General features: G+C 38.6%; 1 protein-coding gene across 1 annotated transcript in view; it reads left to right on the top strand.

Moving 5' to 3' along the window:
* Positions 1 to 14,645, top strand: part of OPHN1 (oligophrenin 1) — a 385,933-nt gene that overhangs the window by 142,787 nt on the left and 228,501 nt on the right. Inside the window, exon 4 of the mRNA XM_003272664.4 lies at positions 13,220 to 13,281. Within this exon, the coding sequence (XP_003272712.1) occupies positions 13,220 to 13,281 (62 nt within the window). The remainder of the gene's footprint in view (positions 1 to 13,219; positions 13,282 to 14,645) is intronic.

Genomic DNA, 14,645 nt, shown 5'->3' with positions numbered 1-14,645 from the left:
GAGAGTGAATATACCTCCTTAAAGTTTACAGCCTGGGTACCTGGGGATTATTTGGTGAGGATCTTCAGAGGGCCTCGTATTTTAACTTCAAATTTCAATCTTGTCATCACCAGAGCATGGCATCCATTAGGTGAACCCTGATAGCATAGTTCTTTTCTTCTGTGCATCTACCTTGTTACATCTTTTCCAGAAAATGTCACCCATTGGGTTTTAGTGCGTTGTTTGTTTATGCCTGGGGGAATAAAAGTCGTGTTCTAAATCTCAGACTGTAAATCACATTTCCACTTCAGTTATCCTAACATATTTGAAGAAACACCTTTGTGGACCAAGAAGATTGATTTAAGGTCAGACTTCTAGATAGAAATTTCCATCAGCCACCCATTACTGGTTTCTGAGAGATGAGGGTTCAACATTGTCAGTCCCCCGATCCTGATTTTTGTTTAATGTGAATATTATTCATTGCTAAACAACTCACAGCAGATCATAAACCTCTTGGTTGAGATAAAGAAGGGACTAAGAAATAGTCTCTTGAGGGCTTTTGTTGGTATTTTCTTCTATAAAACCAGTTGAAGTATCTTTTGAGAAGTGGTGGCAAATGTCAGTTGTTTCAGAGTCCTGGAGGTCAGGCATCTTAAAAGAGGAATGGCTATAATGAAAAAAGAAGCACTAATATAAAAGATTGTATTTAAGTAAAGAGCCAGGAATTGAATTCTAAAGGTTCAGTGATTTTCATGAGATTGGTGGGGGGAAAATCTTTTGGTTATACATCTTGAAGCTCTTAAGCTTATATGTCAGTTGGTGACATTGTTCACAATATTGGTTATCTTTCATATAGGGGCGTGCATGGACCAAATATTTTGCCAGACTTTCTTAGCACAGACAATAGCTTTTCTGGGGAAAGTTCTAGCCCAGTGCACCTTCTGCTGTGGTGATAAGCCCTTGGAGGTTTATATGAAGTTATTGGGCTTGAGTTCATAGGGCTTCTTCTCAGATCTTGAGGAAAAGAGAAAATACAAGGTAATCAGAAGTCTCTATTGGGATCTGGGCCGTCAGGTTTTAGTTCTCCATGACTCGAAGTCATATGAGAAGGTGATAATTGGGCTGGGTACGGTGCCTCATGCCTGTAATCTCAGCACTTTGGAAGGCAAATGTGAGTGGCTCACTTGAGCCTAGGAGCTGATTCTAGGTGCTTTCAGGGAAGCATCAGATTAAAGCATAAAAACCTATGTACAGATGAGAAAAGCCTTAAAATGGCAGTGGCCAACTTATTACTGATCATTTTCAAAAGTGGAAGACTTGATGAAATTTTATTACCAGAAGAATAATGCAACTGAAAAATACATGGGATTTATGTGGCATATAAAACAAAAGAAATATCAATCCATAAAAAGATTTTACAAAAAATCTATAATCATAATAACACTATTTTCAAGGAAGAGTGAATATTATATTTATAAAAATTGATAAACACAGCCTTTATGAAGAAAAAAGTCTTCAGACATAACATAATAATTCTGACATAATATATCATGAATATAGCAAGCTTATAGTTAGAATATACCAAGAATATATCAATAATATCAAGTAAAGCTGGGCTCAGCGATGCATACCTGTAATCCCAGGTAGTCAGGAGGCTGAGATGGGAGGATTGATTAACAACCCCCAGCCACCCAAAAGAATATCAAGTAAAGAGATTGAGAAATCTTAATAAAACATACTCATTATTTTGAGATACGTCCCATCAATACCTAATTTACTGAGAGTTTTTAGCATGAAGAGCTATCTATGACAAACCCACAGCCAATATCATACTGAATGGGCAAAAACTGGAAGCATTCTCTTTGAAAACTGGCAAAAGACAGGGATGCCCTCTCTCACCACTCCTATTCAACATAGTGTTGGAAGTTCTGGCCAGGGCAATCAGGCAGGAGAAGGAAATAAAGGGTATTCAATTAGGAAAAGAGGAAGTCAAATTGTCCCTGTTTGCAGATGACATGATTGTATATCTAGAAAACCCCATCGTCTCAGCCCAAAATCTCCTTAAGCTGATAAGCAACTTCAGCGAAGTCTCAGGATACAAAATCAATGTACACAAATCACAAGCATTCTTATACACCAATAACAGACAAACAGAGAGCCAAATCATGAGTGAACTCCCATTCACAATTGCTTCAAAGGGAATAAAATACCTAGGAATCCAACTTACAAGGGATGTGAAGGACCTCTTCAAGGAGAACTGCAAACCACTGCTCAACAAAATAAAAGAGGATACAAACAAATGGAAGAACATTCCATGCTCATGGGTTGGAAGAATCAATATCATGAAAATGGCCATACTGCCCAAGGTAACTTATAGATTCAATGCCATCCCCATCAAGCTACCAATGACTTTCTTCACAGAATTGGAAAAAACTACTTTAAAGTTCATATGGAACCAAAAAAGAGCCCGCATGGCCAAGTCAATCCTAAGCCAAAAGAACAAAGCTGGAGGTGTCACGCTACCTGACTTCAAACTATACTACAAGGCTACAGTAACCAAAACAGTATGGTACTGGTACCAAAACAGAGATATAGATCAATGGAACAGAACAGAGCCCTCAGAAATAATGCCACATATCTACAACTATCTGATCTTTGACAAACCTGACAAAAACAAGCAATGGGGAAAGGATTCCCTATTTAATAAATGGTGCTGGGAAAACGGGCTAGCCATATGTAAAAAGCTGAAACTGGATCCCTTCCTTACACCTTATACAAAAATTAATTCAAGATGGATTAAAGACTTACATGTTAGACCTAAAAGCATAAAAACCCTAGAAGAAAACCTAGGCAGTACCATTCAGGACATAGGCATGGGCAAGGACTTCATGTCTAAAACACCAAAAGCAATGGCAACAAAAGCCAAAATTGACAAATGGGATCTAATTAAACTAAAGAGCTTCTGCACAGCAAAAGAAACTACCATCAGAATGAACAGGCAAGCTACACAATGGGAGAAAATTTTTGCAACCTACTCATCTGACAAAGGGCTAATATCCAGAATCTACAATGAACTCAAACAAATTTACAAGAAAAAAACAAACGACCCCATCAAAAAGTGGACGAAGGATAGGAACAGACACTTCTCAAAAGAAGACATTTATGCAGCCAACAGACACATGAAAAAATGCTCATCATCACTGGCCATCAGAGAAATGCAAATCAAAACCACAATGAGATACCATGTCACACCAGTTAGAATGGCCATCATTAAAAAGTCAGGAAACAACAGGTGCTGGAGAGGATGTGGAGAAATAGGAACACTTTTACACTGTTGGTGGGACTGTAAACTAGTTCAACCATTGTGGAAGTCAGTGTGGCGATTCCTCAGGGATCTCGAACTAGAAATACCATTTGACCCAGCCATCCCATTACTGGGTATATACCCAAAGGACTATAAATCATGCTGCTATAAAGACACATGCACACGTATGTTTATTGCGGCACTATTCACAATAGCAAAGAGTTGGAACCAACCCAAATGTCCAACAAGGATAGACTGGATTAAGAAAATGTGGCACATATACACCATGGAATACTCTGCAGCCATAAAAAATGATGAGTTCATGTCCTTTTTAGGGACATGGATGAAACTGGAAACCATCATTCTCAGTAAAATATTGCAAGGACAAAAAACCAAACACCACATGTTCTCACTCGTAGGTGGGAATTGAACAATGAGAACTCATGGACACAGGAAGGGGAACATCACACTCCGGGGCCTGTTGTCGGGTGGGGGGAGGGGGGAGGGATAGCATTAGGAGATATACCTAATGCTAAATGATGAGTTAATGGGTGCAGCACACCAACATGGCACATGTATACATATGTAACAAACCTGCACATTGTGCACATGTACCCTAAAACTTAAAGTGTAATAATAATAAAAAAAAATACTATGGAAAGCAAGAACATTGATCGTTCTCTAAGAACTTCCTGTATAGCATTCAATTTCTGAAATATGTACCTTGGTAACGTTCAGCCCATTTAAGCTAGGGAAGTCTGAACATCTCTTTTGATTTCATGGTGCTTCCTATGCAACTCAGACGATAAAACAAAAAGCACCAAAACTCTGCACTGGACAATTAAGGAAGTTATTGCCATAGGGAGAACTTTTATTAATGAGGAACATCTCAAAGAAATGGAAGAAAATTGGGGTATTGTAGAGGCAGGTAAACAAGGGAGTCACCTGCAAGTCTTATGGGAGGCATGAAGAAGAATGGAGATTGATGCTATATATGAGGTGGTCTTTGCAGTCTAGCCGTTTTTCAGAATACAGAAGGATGTGGGATGTCTTAACACTGGCTGCTTTCCTGGAGCCCTGGTCTCAGTTCCACACTCAGTGGTCCAGGATTCACAAAGCAGGGCACAACCCAGTGTCCTTTCAAAGCTCCCAGGCCCTCTGAGGTTCCACTGGGGAATTTGAGTGAAGAAGATGGCACTCATGTAGAGTGAGGAGACTGCTGAACATGAGGCCCCTATTCTCATGGGCTTTTTATACCTTTTTGCCTATTTCCCTTCTGACTGATCTGGAGACTGACTGCTGGTTAAGTGCCAGCCAGGGTCAAGTAAGTGGTACAAAATGATCCCAAGACGTTCCTGACTATTGGTTTAGAGATCTAGCGAAGTGAATGTCATTTTCTCAGGAGCATCATTTGGCAGGCCCAGGCTTCGGGCCTGTCTGCCATTTACTCTTTCTCCCTCATTAAGGTCTCTTGGACTCCAGTAATCTTTCACTCTGAGCTCTCTTTTCTATCCTGTTCCTGCCACCATACTGTATCCATAGCAATGACCCTTATATCTTGGCTCACTTTTCTTCATGGGGATATGGTAGGATTTAGAAACATGGTCTTGGATTTGGCTGGACCTGAGTTCAGATTCTGACCTGTTTATTTACTGACTACATGATCTTAGGCAGTTTTCATTAAAAAAAAAAAGTAATAATTGAGTTTATTGGTATGTTTGCATTATAATATAAACATACTTTATTATAAAAATATGGAAATGAACAAAAAGATTATTATTAGCTGCCATATACTGAGTACCTACTGTGTGCCTACTGCTTTGTGTACACTATCTAATTCTCAGAGCAATTTTAAGGAGGTAGAATGAGGCTAATGGAGGTTAAGAAACTTGCCCAGAATCACATAGCTAATAAGTAGCTTAAGTGGGATTTTTTTTTTTTTTAATCGGGGTCTGGCTCTGTCACCCAGGCTGGAGTGCAGTGGCAGGACCATGGCTCACTGCAGCCTTGACCTCCCAGGCTCATTTGATTTTCCCATCTCAGCCTCCTGAGTAGCTGGGAAGCACACCTCACCTGGCTAATTTTTGTCACATTTTTTTTTTTTTTTTTTTTTTTTTTGAGATGGAGTCTTGCTCTGTCACCCAGGCTGGAGTGCAGAGGCACGATCTCAATTCACTGCAACCTCTGCCTCCCAGGTTCAAGCAATTCTTCTGCCTCAGCCTCCTGGGTAGGTGGGATTACAGGTGCTCACCACCACCCATGGCTAATTTTTGTATTTTTGGTAGAGATGGGGTTTCACCATGTTGGCCAGGCTGGTCTCAAACTCCTGACCTCAAGTGATCCACCTACCTCGGCCTCCCAAAGTGCTGGGATTGCAGGTGTGAGCCACAGCGCCTGGCCCTAACTTTGTAGCTTTTTTTGTAGAGTTGAATTTCATCATGTTGCCCAGACTGATCGTGAACTCCTGAGCTCAAGTGATCTGCCCACCTCGGCTTTCCAAAGTGATGGGATTACAGGCATGAGCCACCATGCCCCGCTTTAAGTAGGACTTTAAATCATTTCATTTTTGACTTTAAAATTTACACATATGTGCACTCCGTAACTGTGTTAATGTCATAGAAAATAATCAATAAATAGTTAAGCCCGAGAACTAGATTTAAAGAAAAAAAAAAAGAATCACAGTTATTTTGATGTATTTTTTTCTTGGCTTTTTTGGGGGTCGAAACAATTTTCTGCATATAGCTGTACTTGTGTACAATTGTTGTGTACAGATTTTTATATTCTGCTTTTTTTAAATAGTGTGACACTCTAGCTATTTTGTCATGTACAAAAAATTTTGTGTAATTTCCTTTTTAATAGCTTCAATAATAGTCCATTAAGTGGACATACTTAATAATTCCCCAATCATTGGACATTTTATGTGTTTTCAATTATTCATCATCAGTAATAATGTTGAATGCCTACCTTTGGATATAAAGATTTATCCCCCTATATTCAGAATTAGTTCTTTTTGTTTGTTTGTTTTTTGTAGAGATGGGGGTCTCACTTTGTTGCCATCAGGCATTTGAGCAATCTTCCTGCCTTGGCCTCCCAAAGTGTTGAGATTACAGGTGTTTTCCACCATGACCATCCCATGATTAGGTTTTGGGTATGGTTTCCAAGATATGAATTTACAATGTAAAAGGGTATAGATAATTTTAAGCTGTTTGATCCACATTGTCAATTTTTACAATTGTTTGGAAGACAGTGCATAACACTGTAATTTATATGACCTTGCTAAATTAAACCTCAGTTTTCTCATCACTAAAATTGTAATGATGAATAATAAAACACTTGAGAAGCATCTATCATATTGCTTTTCCCATCTCACTTTTCTGAATTTTTTGTAATTGCTTTGAAATTTTCCAAGGATAATATTCTCTTGCTGTGGTCTTTTTTAAAAAAGAAAGTTCTTGGACTGGTAAACATTATTGAGGAATATTGCGGTAAGTTTTCTAAGCCATGCTTTGTGGTGGTGTTGCGGCAGGGGATGTTGCTGTTATTGATGATGGTGGTGTTGTTTGTTATGGTTATGCAGGGCTGTTTTCTTCCATTTCTTGGCCAATTTTCTTAGTCCCCAGTCCTAGTATCTGAAGAGAGGGCAAAAGGACTCTAATGACTTTGGCTCCTTAATGACTATTCTCTCCCACACTCTGTAATGGACAGTCTGATCTCCTCACTAAAGCTTTTATTGCCTTCCCATTAATTCTACAGAGCCATCTGCAGGGTTAGTTTTTAGAAGATGCTGTAATTAATTATCCATGATATTTGGTTAAAAATAGATCTGTAAGAGGCTTTATAGGACCTCAAGATTCTGAGTCAGAAATAACCCTTGTCCAAACCTTCCACTTTTGCCCTTTTCTTTTGTCTTTTTTTTCTTTTTCTTTTTTTGAGATGAAGTTTCGCTCTTGTCCCCCAGGCTGGAGTACAGTGGCACGATCGTGGCTCACTGTAACCTCTGCCTCCTGGGTTCAAGCAATTCTCCTGCCTCAGCCTCCCGAGTAGCTGGGATTACAGGTGTCCGCTTCCACGTTCGGCTAATTTTTGTATTTTTAGTAGAGTGGGGGTCTCATGATATTGGCCAGGCTGGTCTTGAATATCTGACCTCAGGTGATCCATCCTCCTTGGCCTCCCAAAGTGCTGGGATTACAGGTGTGAGCCACCGTGCCTGGTTCTGCTTTTTCCCTTTTCTTGATTCACTATAGATACGACCAAGGGAGAGTGAATATGAGGATATTTGGAGAAGAAAACATCATTTGTGGGGCCAGTTGGAGGGACAGTGAAAACATTGTGACATAGTGCTTTCACTATGACTGGGGACTGTAAATAGAGCATTGAAATGGGGTCCTCTTTTGACTGTTCAGCTAGCTGTGTGACCTTGAACAAGTCAGTTCCAATCTCTGGGCCCCAGTTTTCTCAGGAATAAAATGACGTAGTTGGACTAAGATAGATGATCTGTAAAAGTCTTAACCTTTTTAGAAAGCAAGTGATTGCAATCTTAGAATCAAGAGGCTATCTTGACTTTGCTACACGCTTCTTGCCCTGTGCCACATACTTCTCTAGGCATTTAAAGTCTTCTGATCAAGTAATAAATGTACTCATAGGGCTTTTTCAGGCCAGATATTCAGCAATGAGGTTTTTCTTGACTCAGCAACTTAATTTTAAGGTGATTTAACAATTACTGAAGCTGTATGTTAATTGAAAGTAAGGATCAAGAAGCTCTGACTAGGTTACCACGGTGGGAATGGTTGCAAAATGACCTCCAAAAATTCGATCTTTCATAAAAGCAGCAAAAACACTGGCAGAAATTTCCAAAATCAACTTTTTAAAAACTCCAAAAATGAACCAAAATTTTGCAACAAAACAGTGCATGTTTATTAAATAAAAATGGCTGAATAGTTGAGAAAACACTGAGCTCTATGACATTTTAATTCGCCATGTTCCTATTCCTTTCTGCAGTTCCATAGTAGCTTTGAAAACTAATGTCTGTATAATCATGCAAGGTGTGCAAACCACCATTCTAGCAGCCATGGGTGAGGGTAGAATGGGTGTGAAGTTACTCAAAATTTGAGAAATATCACTCACAGGGCTTATGTTATTTGAGTTGACTCAGAGTTTACTCTTTAAATGGTTGTTGCTGTTGTTGTTGTTTTACTATCGCATTTTTTTTTTTTTTTGAGACAGAACTCCTGACCTCAAGCAATCCTCCTGCCTTGGCCTCACAAGCAATCCTCCTGCCTTGGCCTCTGAGATTAAAGGCATGAGTCACTGCAACCCACTTGTGATTGTTTTTTTTTTTTTAATTTCTTTTCTTTTCCTTCCTTCCTTCTTCCTTTCTTTCTTCTTTCTTTTCCCCTTCCCTTCCCTTCCCTTCCCTTCCCTTCTCTTTTCTCCCTTCCCTTCCCTTACCTCCTTCTTTCTTTCCTTCCTTCCCTTCCCCTTCGCCTCCCTCCCTCCTTTCTTTCTCTCTTTCCTCTTTCTTTCTTTCTTTCTTTCTTTCTTTCTTTCTTTCTTTCTTTCTTTCTTTCTTTTTTCTTTCTTTCCTTTCTTTCTTTTTCCTTCCTTTCTTTCTCTTTCTTCCTTTTTCTTTCTTTTTTCTCTTTTTTCTTCCTTTCTTTTTCTCTTTCTCCTTCCTTCCTTCCTTCCTTCCTTCCTTCCTTCCTTCCTTCCTTCCTTCCTTCATTCCCTCCCTCCCTCCCTCCCTCTCTCTCTTTCTCTCATCCAGGCTGTAGTGCAGTAGTGGCATCTTGGCTCACTGAAGCCTCTGCCTCCCGAGTTCAAGCAGTATTCCTGCCTCAGCCTCCTGAGTAGCTGGAATTACATGCACCTGCCACCATGCCCAGCTAATTTTTGTATTTTTAGTAGAGACAAGTTTCTCCACATTGGCCAGGCTGGTCTCTAAATCCTGGTCTCAAGCAGTCCACCTGCCTGAGCCTCCCAGAGTACTAGGATTACAGGTGTGAGCCACCACACCTGCCCCTAGGGCATTTTCTAAAACCAATCAGTGGCAGTTGTTTAGTACTACAGTTTCCACAGATAACAAAAAGAATAAAGTAGCAAATAAGAAGCTGAACAATAAACCAAACAGGACAAAATGGAGAATGAATTATCCTTGGAGAGCTTTGAAGAGCTGTGAGATATTCCTGGAAATCTAGGAGTCATGCACATGAGAGGGGCTTTGTACATACCCAGCGTTTGTACCTGTCTAGAAGAAAGACTTGAGACATCTCTAATCTCCCACTTCTGGCTGACCTTCAGCTCTTTGCAAGGAGGAGTGAAGGCTAAGGCACAGTTGTAAACTGTCTGGCTGAATGTTGAAGGCACACCCCACAATACACAGAGAGCCCTTCAGCAAAGGCTTGGAGATATTTGTTCAAACCATTTAAAGAAATCTCTGTCCAATCACTTGTTGACCGGTAAGCTTACTGACCAGAGACTTTAGTGGTTTCATATGACAAAGAATACAGACTATAGAATGAGTCCATGAAGCCAATGTAACAACCAGCAACCACAAGAACAACAAGCTCTGGGGAAAGAGAGGAGTTCTGATTTCCAAAGTTGCCACACTATTTAGAATGTTAACTTTTAAAAAATTATGAGACACTCAAAGAAATAGTAAAATATGACCCTTGAACAAGGGAAAAAAAGCAGTTAATAGAACCTGTCCCTGAGGAAGCCCTTACATTAGATTTCCTAGACAAAGAGTTTCAATTACCTATTTAAATATATATAAATTAATAAATGAGACCATGTCTAAAGAACTTAAGAAATGAATGAGAACAGTGTCTCACAAAATAGACAATATCAATAAAGAGATTTTTTTTAAAGGAATCAACTGAAACTTGCAGTTGGAAGTTGCAGTATAATAACTGAAATGAAAAACTTACTACTGGGGGTTCAGCATCATATTTGTACTGGGAAAATAAATGATCAGCAAATTTAAAGACAAGTGAATTGAGATCATTCGAGGGAAATAAAGAATAATAATTGAGAAAAATGAACAGAACCTCAGATACCTGTGGGATATCATTAAGCATAAGAGCATATACAGAATGAGAACCTCAGAAGAAGAGAGTGAGACAGGAAAGAAAGAATATTTGAAGGAATAATGGCCAAGAAATTGGCAAATTTGGTGAAAAACATGAATTTGCACATCCAACAAGTTAAACTTAGAGATACATGCCTAAACATATGATAGTCTAATGAAAGAAAATAACAAAGAGATAATCTTGTAAAAAATAAGAGAAAAATGAAAGAATAGAAATGAATGAAAACAGTCACAACATACTAAATCTTATGGGATGCTGCTACAACAGTGTTTGGAAGGAAATTTGTAGCTTCAAATTCCTATATTAAAAAAGAACAAAGATATCAAATCAATAACCAAATTTTCCAACTTAAGACACTTGAAAAACAAGAGCAAACTAAAGAAACAAAAGTAAAGAAATAATAAAGACTAAAGAGGGAATAAATGAAATGGAGAACGGAAAAAGAATGTAATAATAAGGCAGCTTTGTCAAAATAACAAGACAGTCATTGAAACCAAACATCTGTTCTTCCTAAAGTTAAACAAAATTGACAAACCCTTAGCTAGACTGACCATGAGACTACTTAAATTACTAAAATCAGGAATGAAATAGGGGACATTACTACTAATCCTAGAGAAATAAAACTGATTATAAGGAAATACTAAATATAGTTTTTTTTTTTTTTTTTTTGAGACGGAGTCTTGCTCTATCGCCCAGGCTGGAATGCGGTGGCATGATCTCCGCTCACTGCAAGCTCTGCCTCCCGGGTTCACGCCATTCTCCTGCCTCAGCCTCCCGAGTGGCTGAGACTACAGGTGCCCGCCACCACGCTCGGCTAATTGTTTTGTATTTTTTTAGTAGAGACGGGGTTTCACCATGTTAGCCAGGATGGTCTCGATCTCCTGACCTCGTGATCCGCCCGCCTCGGCCTCCCAAAGTGCTGGGATTACAGGCGTGAGCCACCGCGCCCGGCCTCGGAAATACTAAATATAGTTGACCCTCAAACAATATGGGTTCAAAACGGAGAGGTCCAGTTACAGGCAGACTTTTTGACTTGGATAGAAAAATACAGTATTTATGGGATGTGAAATTCACACACATGGAGGGCTAACTTTTCATATATACGTACATTCACATAAAACTTGTTCACAAATGTTCATGGTTGCATAAACCAGATTCAGAGGTCACATGTGTTTCCATTTATGTGAAATGTCTAGAGTAGGCAAGTTCATGGAAATAGAAACCAGATTAGTGGTTATCTGGGTGTTGAGAGGAAGTGGTAATGGGATGTAATGCTAATAGGGTTTGGGTTTCTTTTGGGGGTGATGAAAATGTTCTGCAATTGTACAGTGGTGATAGTTGCACAACTTTGTGAATACACTAAAAGCCACGAATTGTACACTTTAAAATGGTGCATTTTATTATGTCTCAGTCCGTTTGTGTCACCATAAAGGAATACCCAAGGCTAGGTGATTTATGAAGAAGAGAGGTTTATTTGGCTTATGGTTCTGCAGGCTGTATAGGAAGCATGACTTCAGCATCTGCTTCTGGTGAGCACCTCAGGAAGCTTCCAGTGGTGGCAGAAGAAGAAAGGGAGTCAGTGTGTCACACCTCACCTCCAACATTGGGGATCAAATTTCAACATGAGATTTCGAGGAGATAGATACCCAAACTATATTATATGGTGATATAAATTCAGTGATAATAATAAGCACCTAATAAAGGTATTGTCACAATTAAACCCTCAAGCAGAAGGCTTGGCACATTTAATGTCCATGAAATTAGTCTTTTCCTTTAAATGTTTGAATATGATATTTGTCACATTTCCTTTAGAGGTAAACTGATTGTGTCTGGAAAAATGCCAATTAAAGTCTCTGACTCTTTTCTTAGCATAAAGTATTTGGGGACAGAAGGTCAATAAACATTTCCATTTTTTCCTATTTACTCTTTCTGAGTATGGTGTTTATCTTTTCTATGCTACGGTTGAGCTCTGAATGAATTTAGTGTTTGCAAAGGTGATCTCCCTGGGTATTTGCAGCAACTTAATCCTCAGAAGAAGAAAGAAATGTCATTGCCTTGCATCCTGTGTTGACCCCGAAATTCATTTCCTTGACACCAGGAATGCTGGACTTGTTCAGTTGTTTTAAGGAGGAAACTCAATTTTTGATTAAAAATATTAGTATAGACAAATTTGTTTTTCCAGGCTTTCATTCAGATGCCAGTCGAGAATATACTTCCTGCTTCTGGAGAGAAGTTGAGGAATTTGAATAGGCACTAAAGACTATTTAGCTTAACTTACTTTTTTTTGTATATAAAGACATCGAATTTCTGAGAAGGGAAGTGATTTGCCCAGTCATCCTGCCAGTAAGTGGCACAATTGGCACTAGAAGAGTAGAAAGTTTGGGAGGGTGGAAAGGGTAATGTTTATTATTTACTTTGTGTTGACACTACATTTACCATCCAATTTAGTTTTTACAGCAATACTCTCTGGTTGGTAAGTAGTGGAACAGGGATCCAAACTCGTTTCAGGGTTCTATAGCTGCCAATGAATTACACAGCAAACCCCTTGCCCCTTCCCTAATTTTTTAGCTTGTCTATGAAATAAGAGAAATTCTAGCTACTCCTGAGTGGCTGTAAGGATTAAATAAAATATTAAAGCGTATGGGGATTGATAAAACAGGAAAGAAAAGAAAAGAAACATTCAACAGGTACTGAACACCTTCTGCTTTTGTCCTCTGATTTGACACCTTCCTCTAGTAGCCATGTGGGCATAGGGCACTGGTCCCTACTTCCTGTTGCACAGATCTCTATCCATTTGTCTATCAAGCACCATGATTAATTTGTTTTACATTTGATTCTCTCCTTCCAGCTGAATCTTTCAAGGAATTTGCTGAATTGCTCAACGAGGTAGAAAATGAGAGGATGATGATGGTAAGTCACTAACACTGTCACTGAAGCTGAGTTCATGGGTGATATAGGGAATTTTTCCTTTCCTTTATGCTTGGATTGATCCTATACTATTTTGATTTCTGTCAGATAGCTTCTTGGTGTTGTAAAAATAGTTAGGTAATAGATCTGGTTATTATGTCTCAAGCTTCCACCCTGAGAGTTTGGCATTAGATAGAGGGAAATTAACGTGCAAATTCCATCTGTATTCATTTCAGTGAAAAAGAATTTCAGTGGATATTAAAATGGGCCTTTGAACATGTTGACAGAAATTGAGGTCTTTAGTGTTTTTAGCCAAATTATCCATTTGTTAATCTTTAATTTGTAGAGTAGTTTTACTTTTATAGAGAAAATCAGTAGAAAATATAGATAGAACTCATATACCACCTTTCTCTCTCCCATTCAGTTTTCCCTATTAATTAAACATCATGTGAATGTGATACATTTGTTATAATTGATGAGCCAATATTGAAACAATATTATTAACTAAAGTTCATAGTTTACATTAGGATTTACTCTTGGTATTGTACATTTTATGGATTTGACAAATATATAATGACATGTATCCACCATTACAGTGTCACCATACAGAATAGATTCATGGCCGTGAACATTTCTTTTGTTCAATCTATTCATCCTTCTCTTCCTTCTCCAGTCCTGAAACCCTGACAACCACTGATCTTTCTTTTTATTGTGTTTTGCCTTTTCCAGAATGTTTATAGTAGATATAAAACAGTATGTAGCCATTTCAGATTGGCGTATTTGACTTAGCAATATGCATTTTATTTTCGTGTCATTTATTTTTTCATTAAATAATATCCCATTGTATGATTTACCACAGTTTATCCATTCACCTACTGAGGGACATCTTGGTTATTTTGGCAATTATAAGGAAAACTATTATAAACAGTTGTATGTAGGTTTTTGTGTTGATACAAATTTCCAACTGATTTGGTTAAATAATAAGGAGTGTAATTGCTGGAGTGTAAATTGTCAGAGTATGTTTAATTTTGTAAGAAATTGCCAACCAACTTCCAAAATAGCTGTGCCATTTTGCATAACCAGCAATGAATCAGAGATCCTGTTGCTCCATGTCCTCGCCAGCTCCATGTTCTTACCAGCATTTGCTGTTGTCAGTGTTCTGGATTTTGGCCATTCTCACGGATGTGTAGTGGTATCTCATTGCTGTTGTAATTTGCAACTCCCTAATCACATATTATGCAGAGCATCTTTCCATATGCTTAACTGCCATCGGTATATCCTCTCTGGTGAGGTATTTGTTCGGTTCTTTTGCCTATTATTAAATTGATTTTCTTCTGTTAAGTTTTAAGAATTCTTTGTATATTTTA

Source organism: Nomascus leucogenys, chromosome X, assembly GCF_006542625.1.
Source record: "Nomascus leucogenys isolate Asia chromosome X, Asia_NLE_v1, whole genome shotgun sequence".
NCBI lineage: Eukaryota > Metazoa > Chordata > Mammalia > Primates > Hylobatidae > Nomascus > Nomascus leucogenys.
The sequence above is the reverse complement of the archived record's forward strand: the minus strand, read 5'-3'. Positions and strand labels throughout refer to the sequence as shown.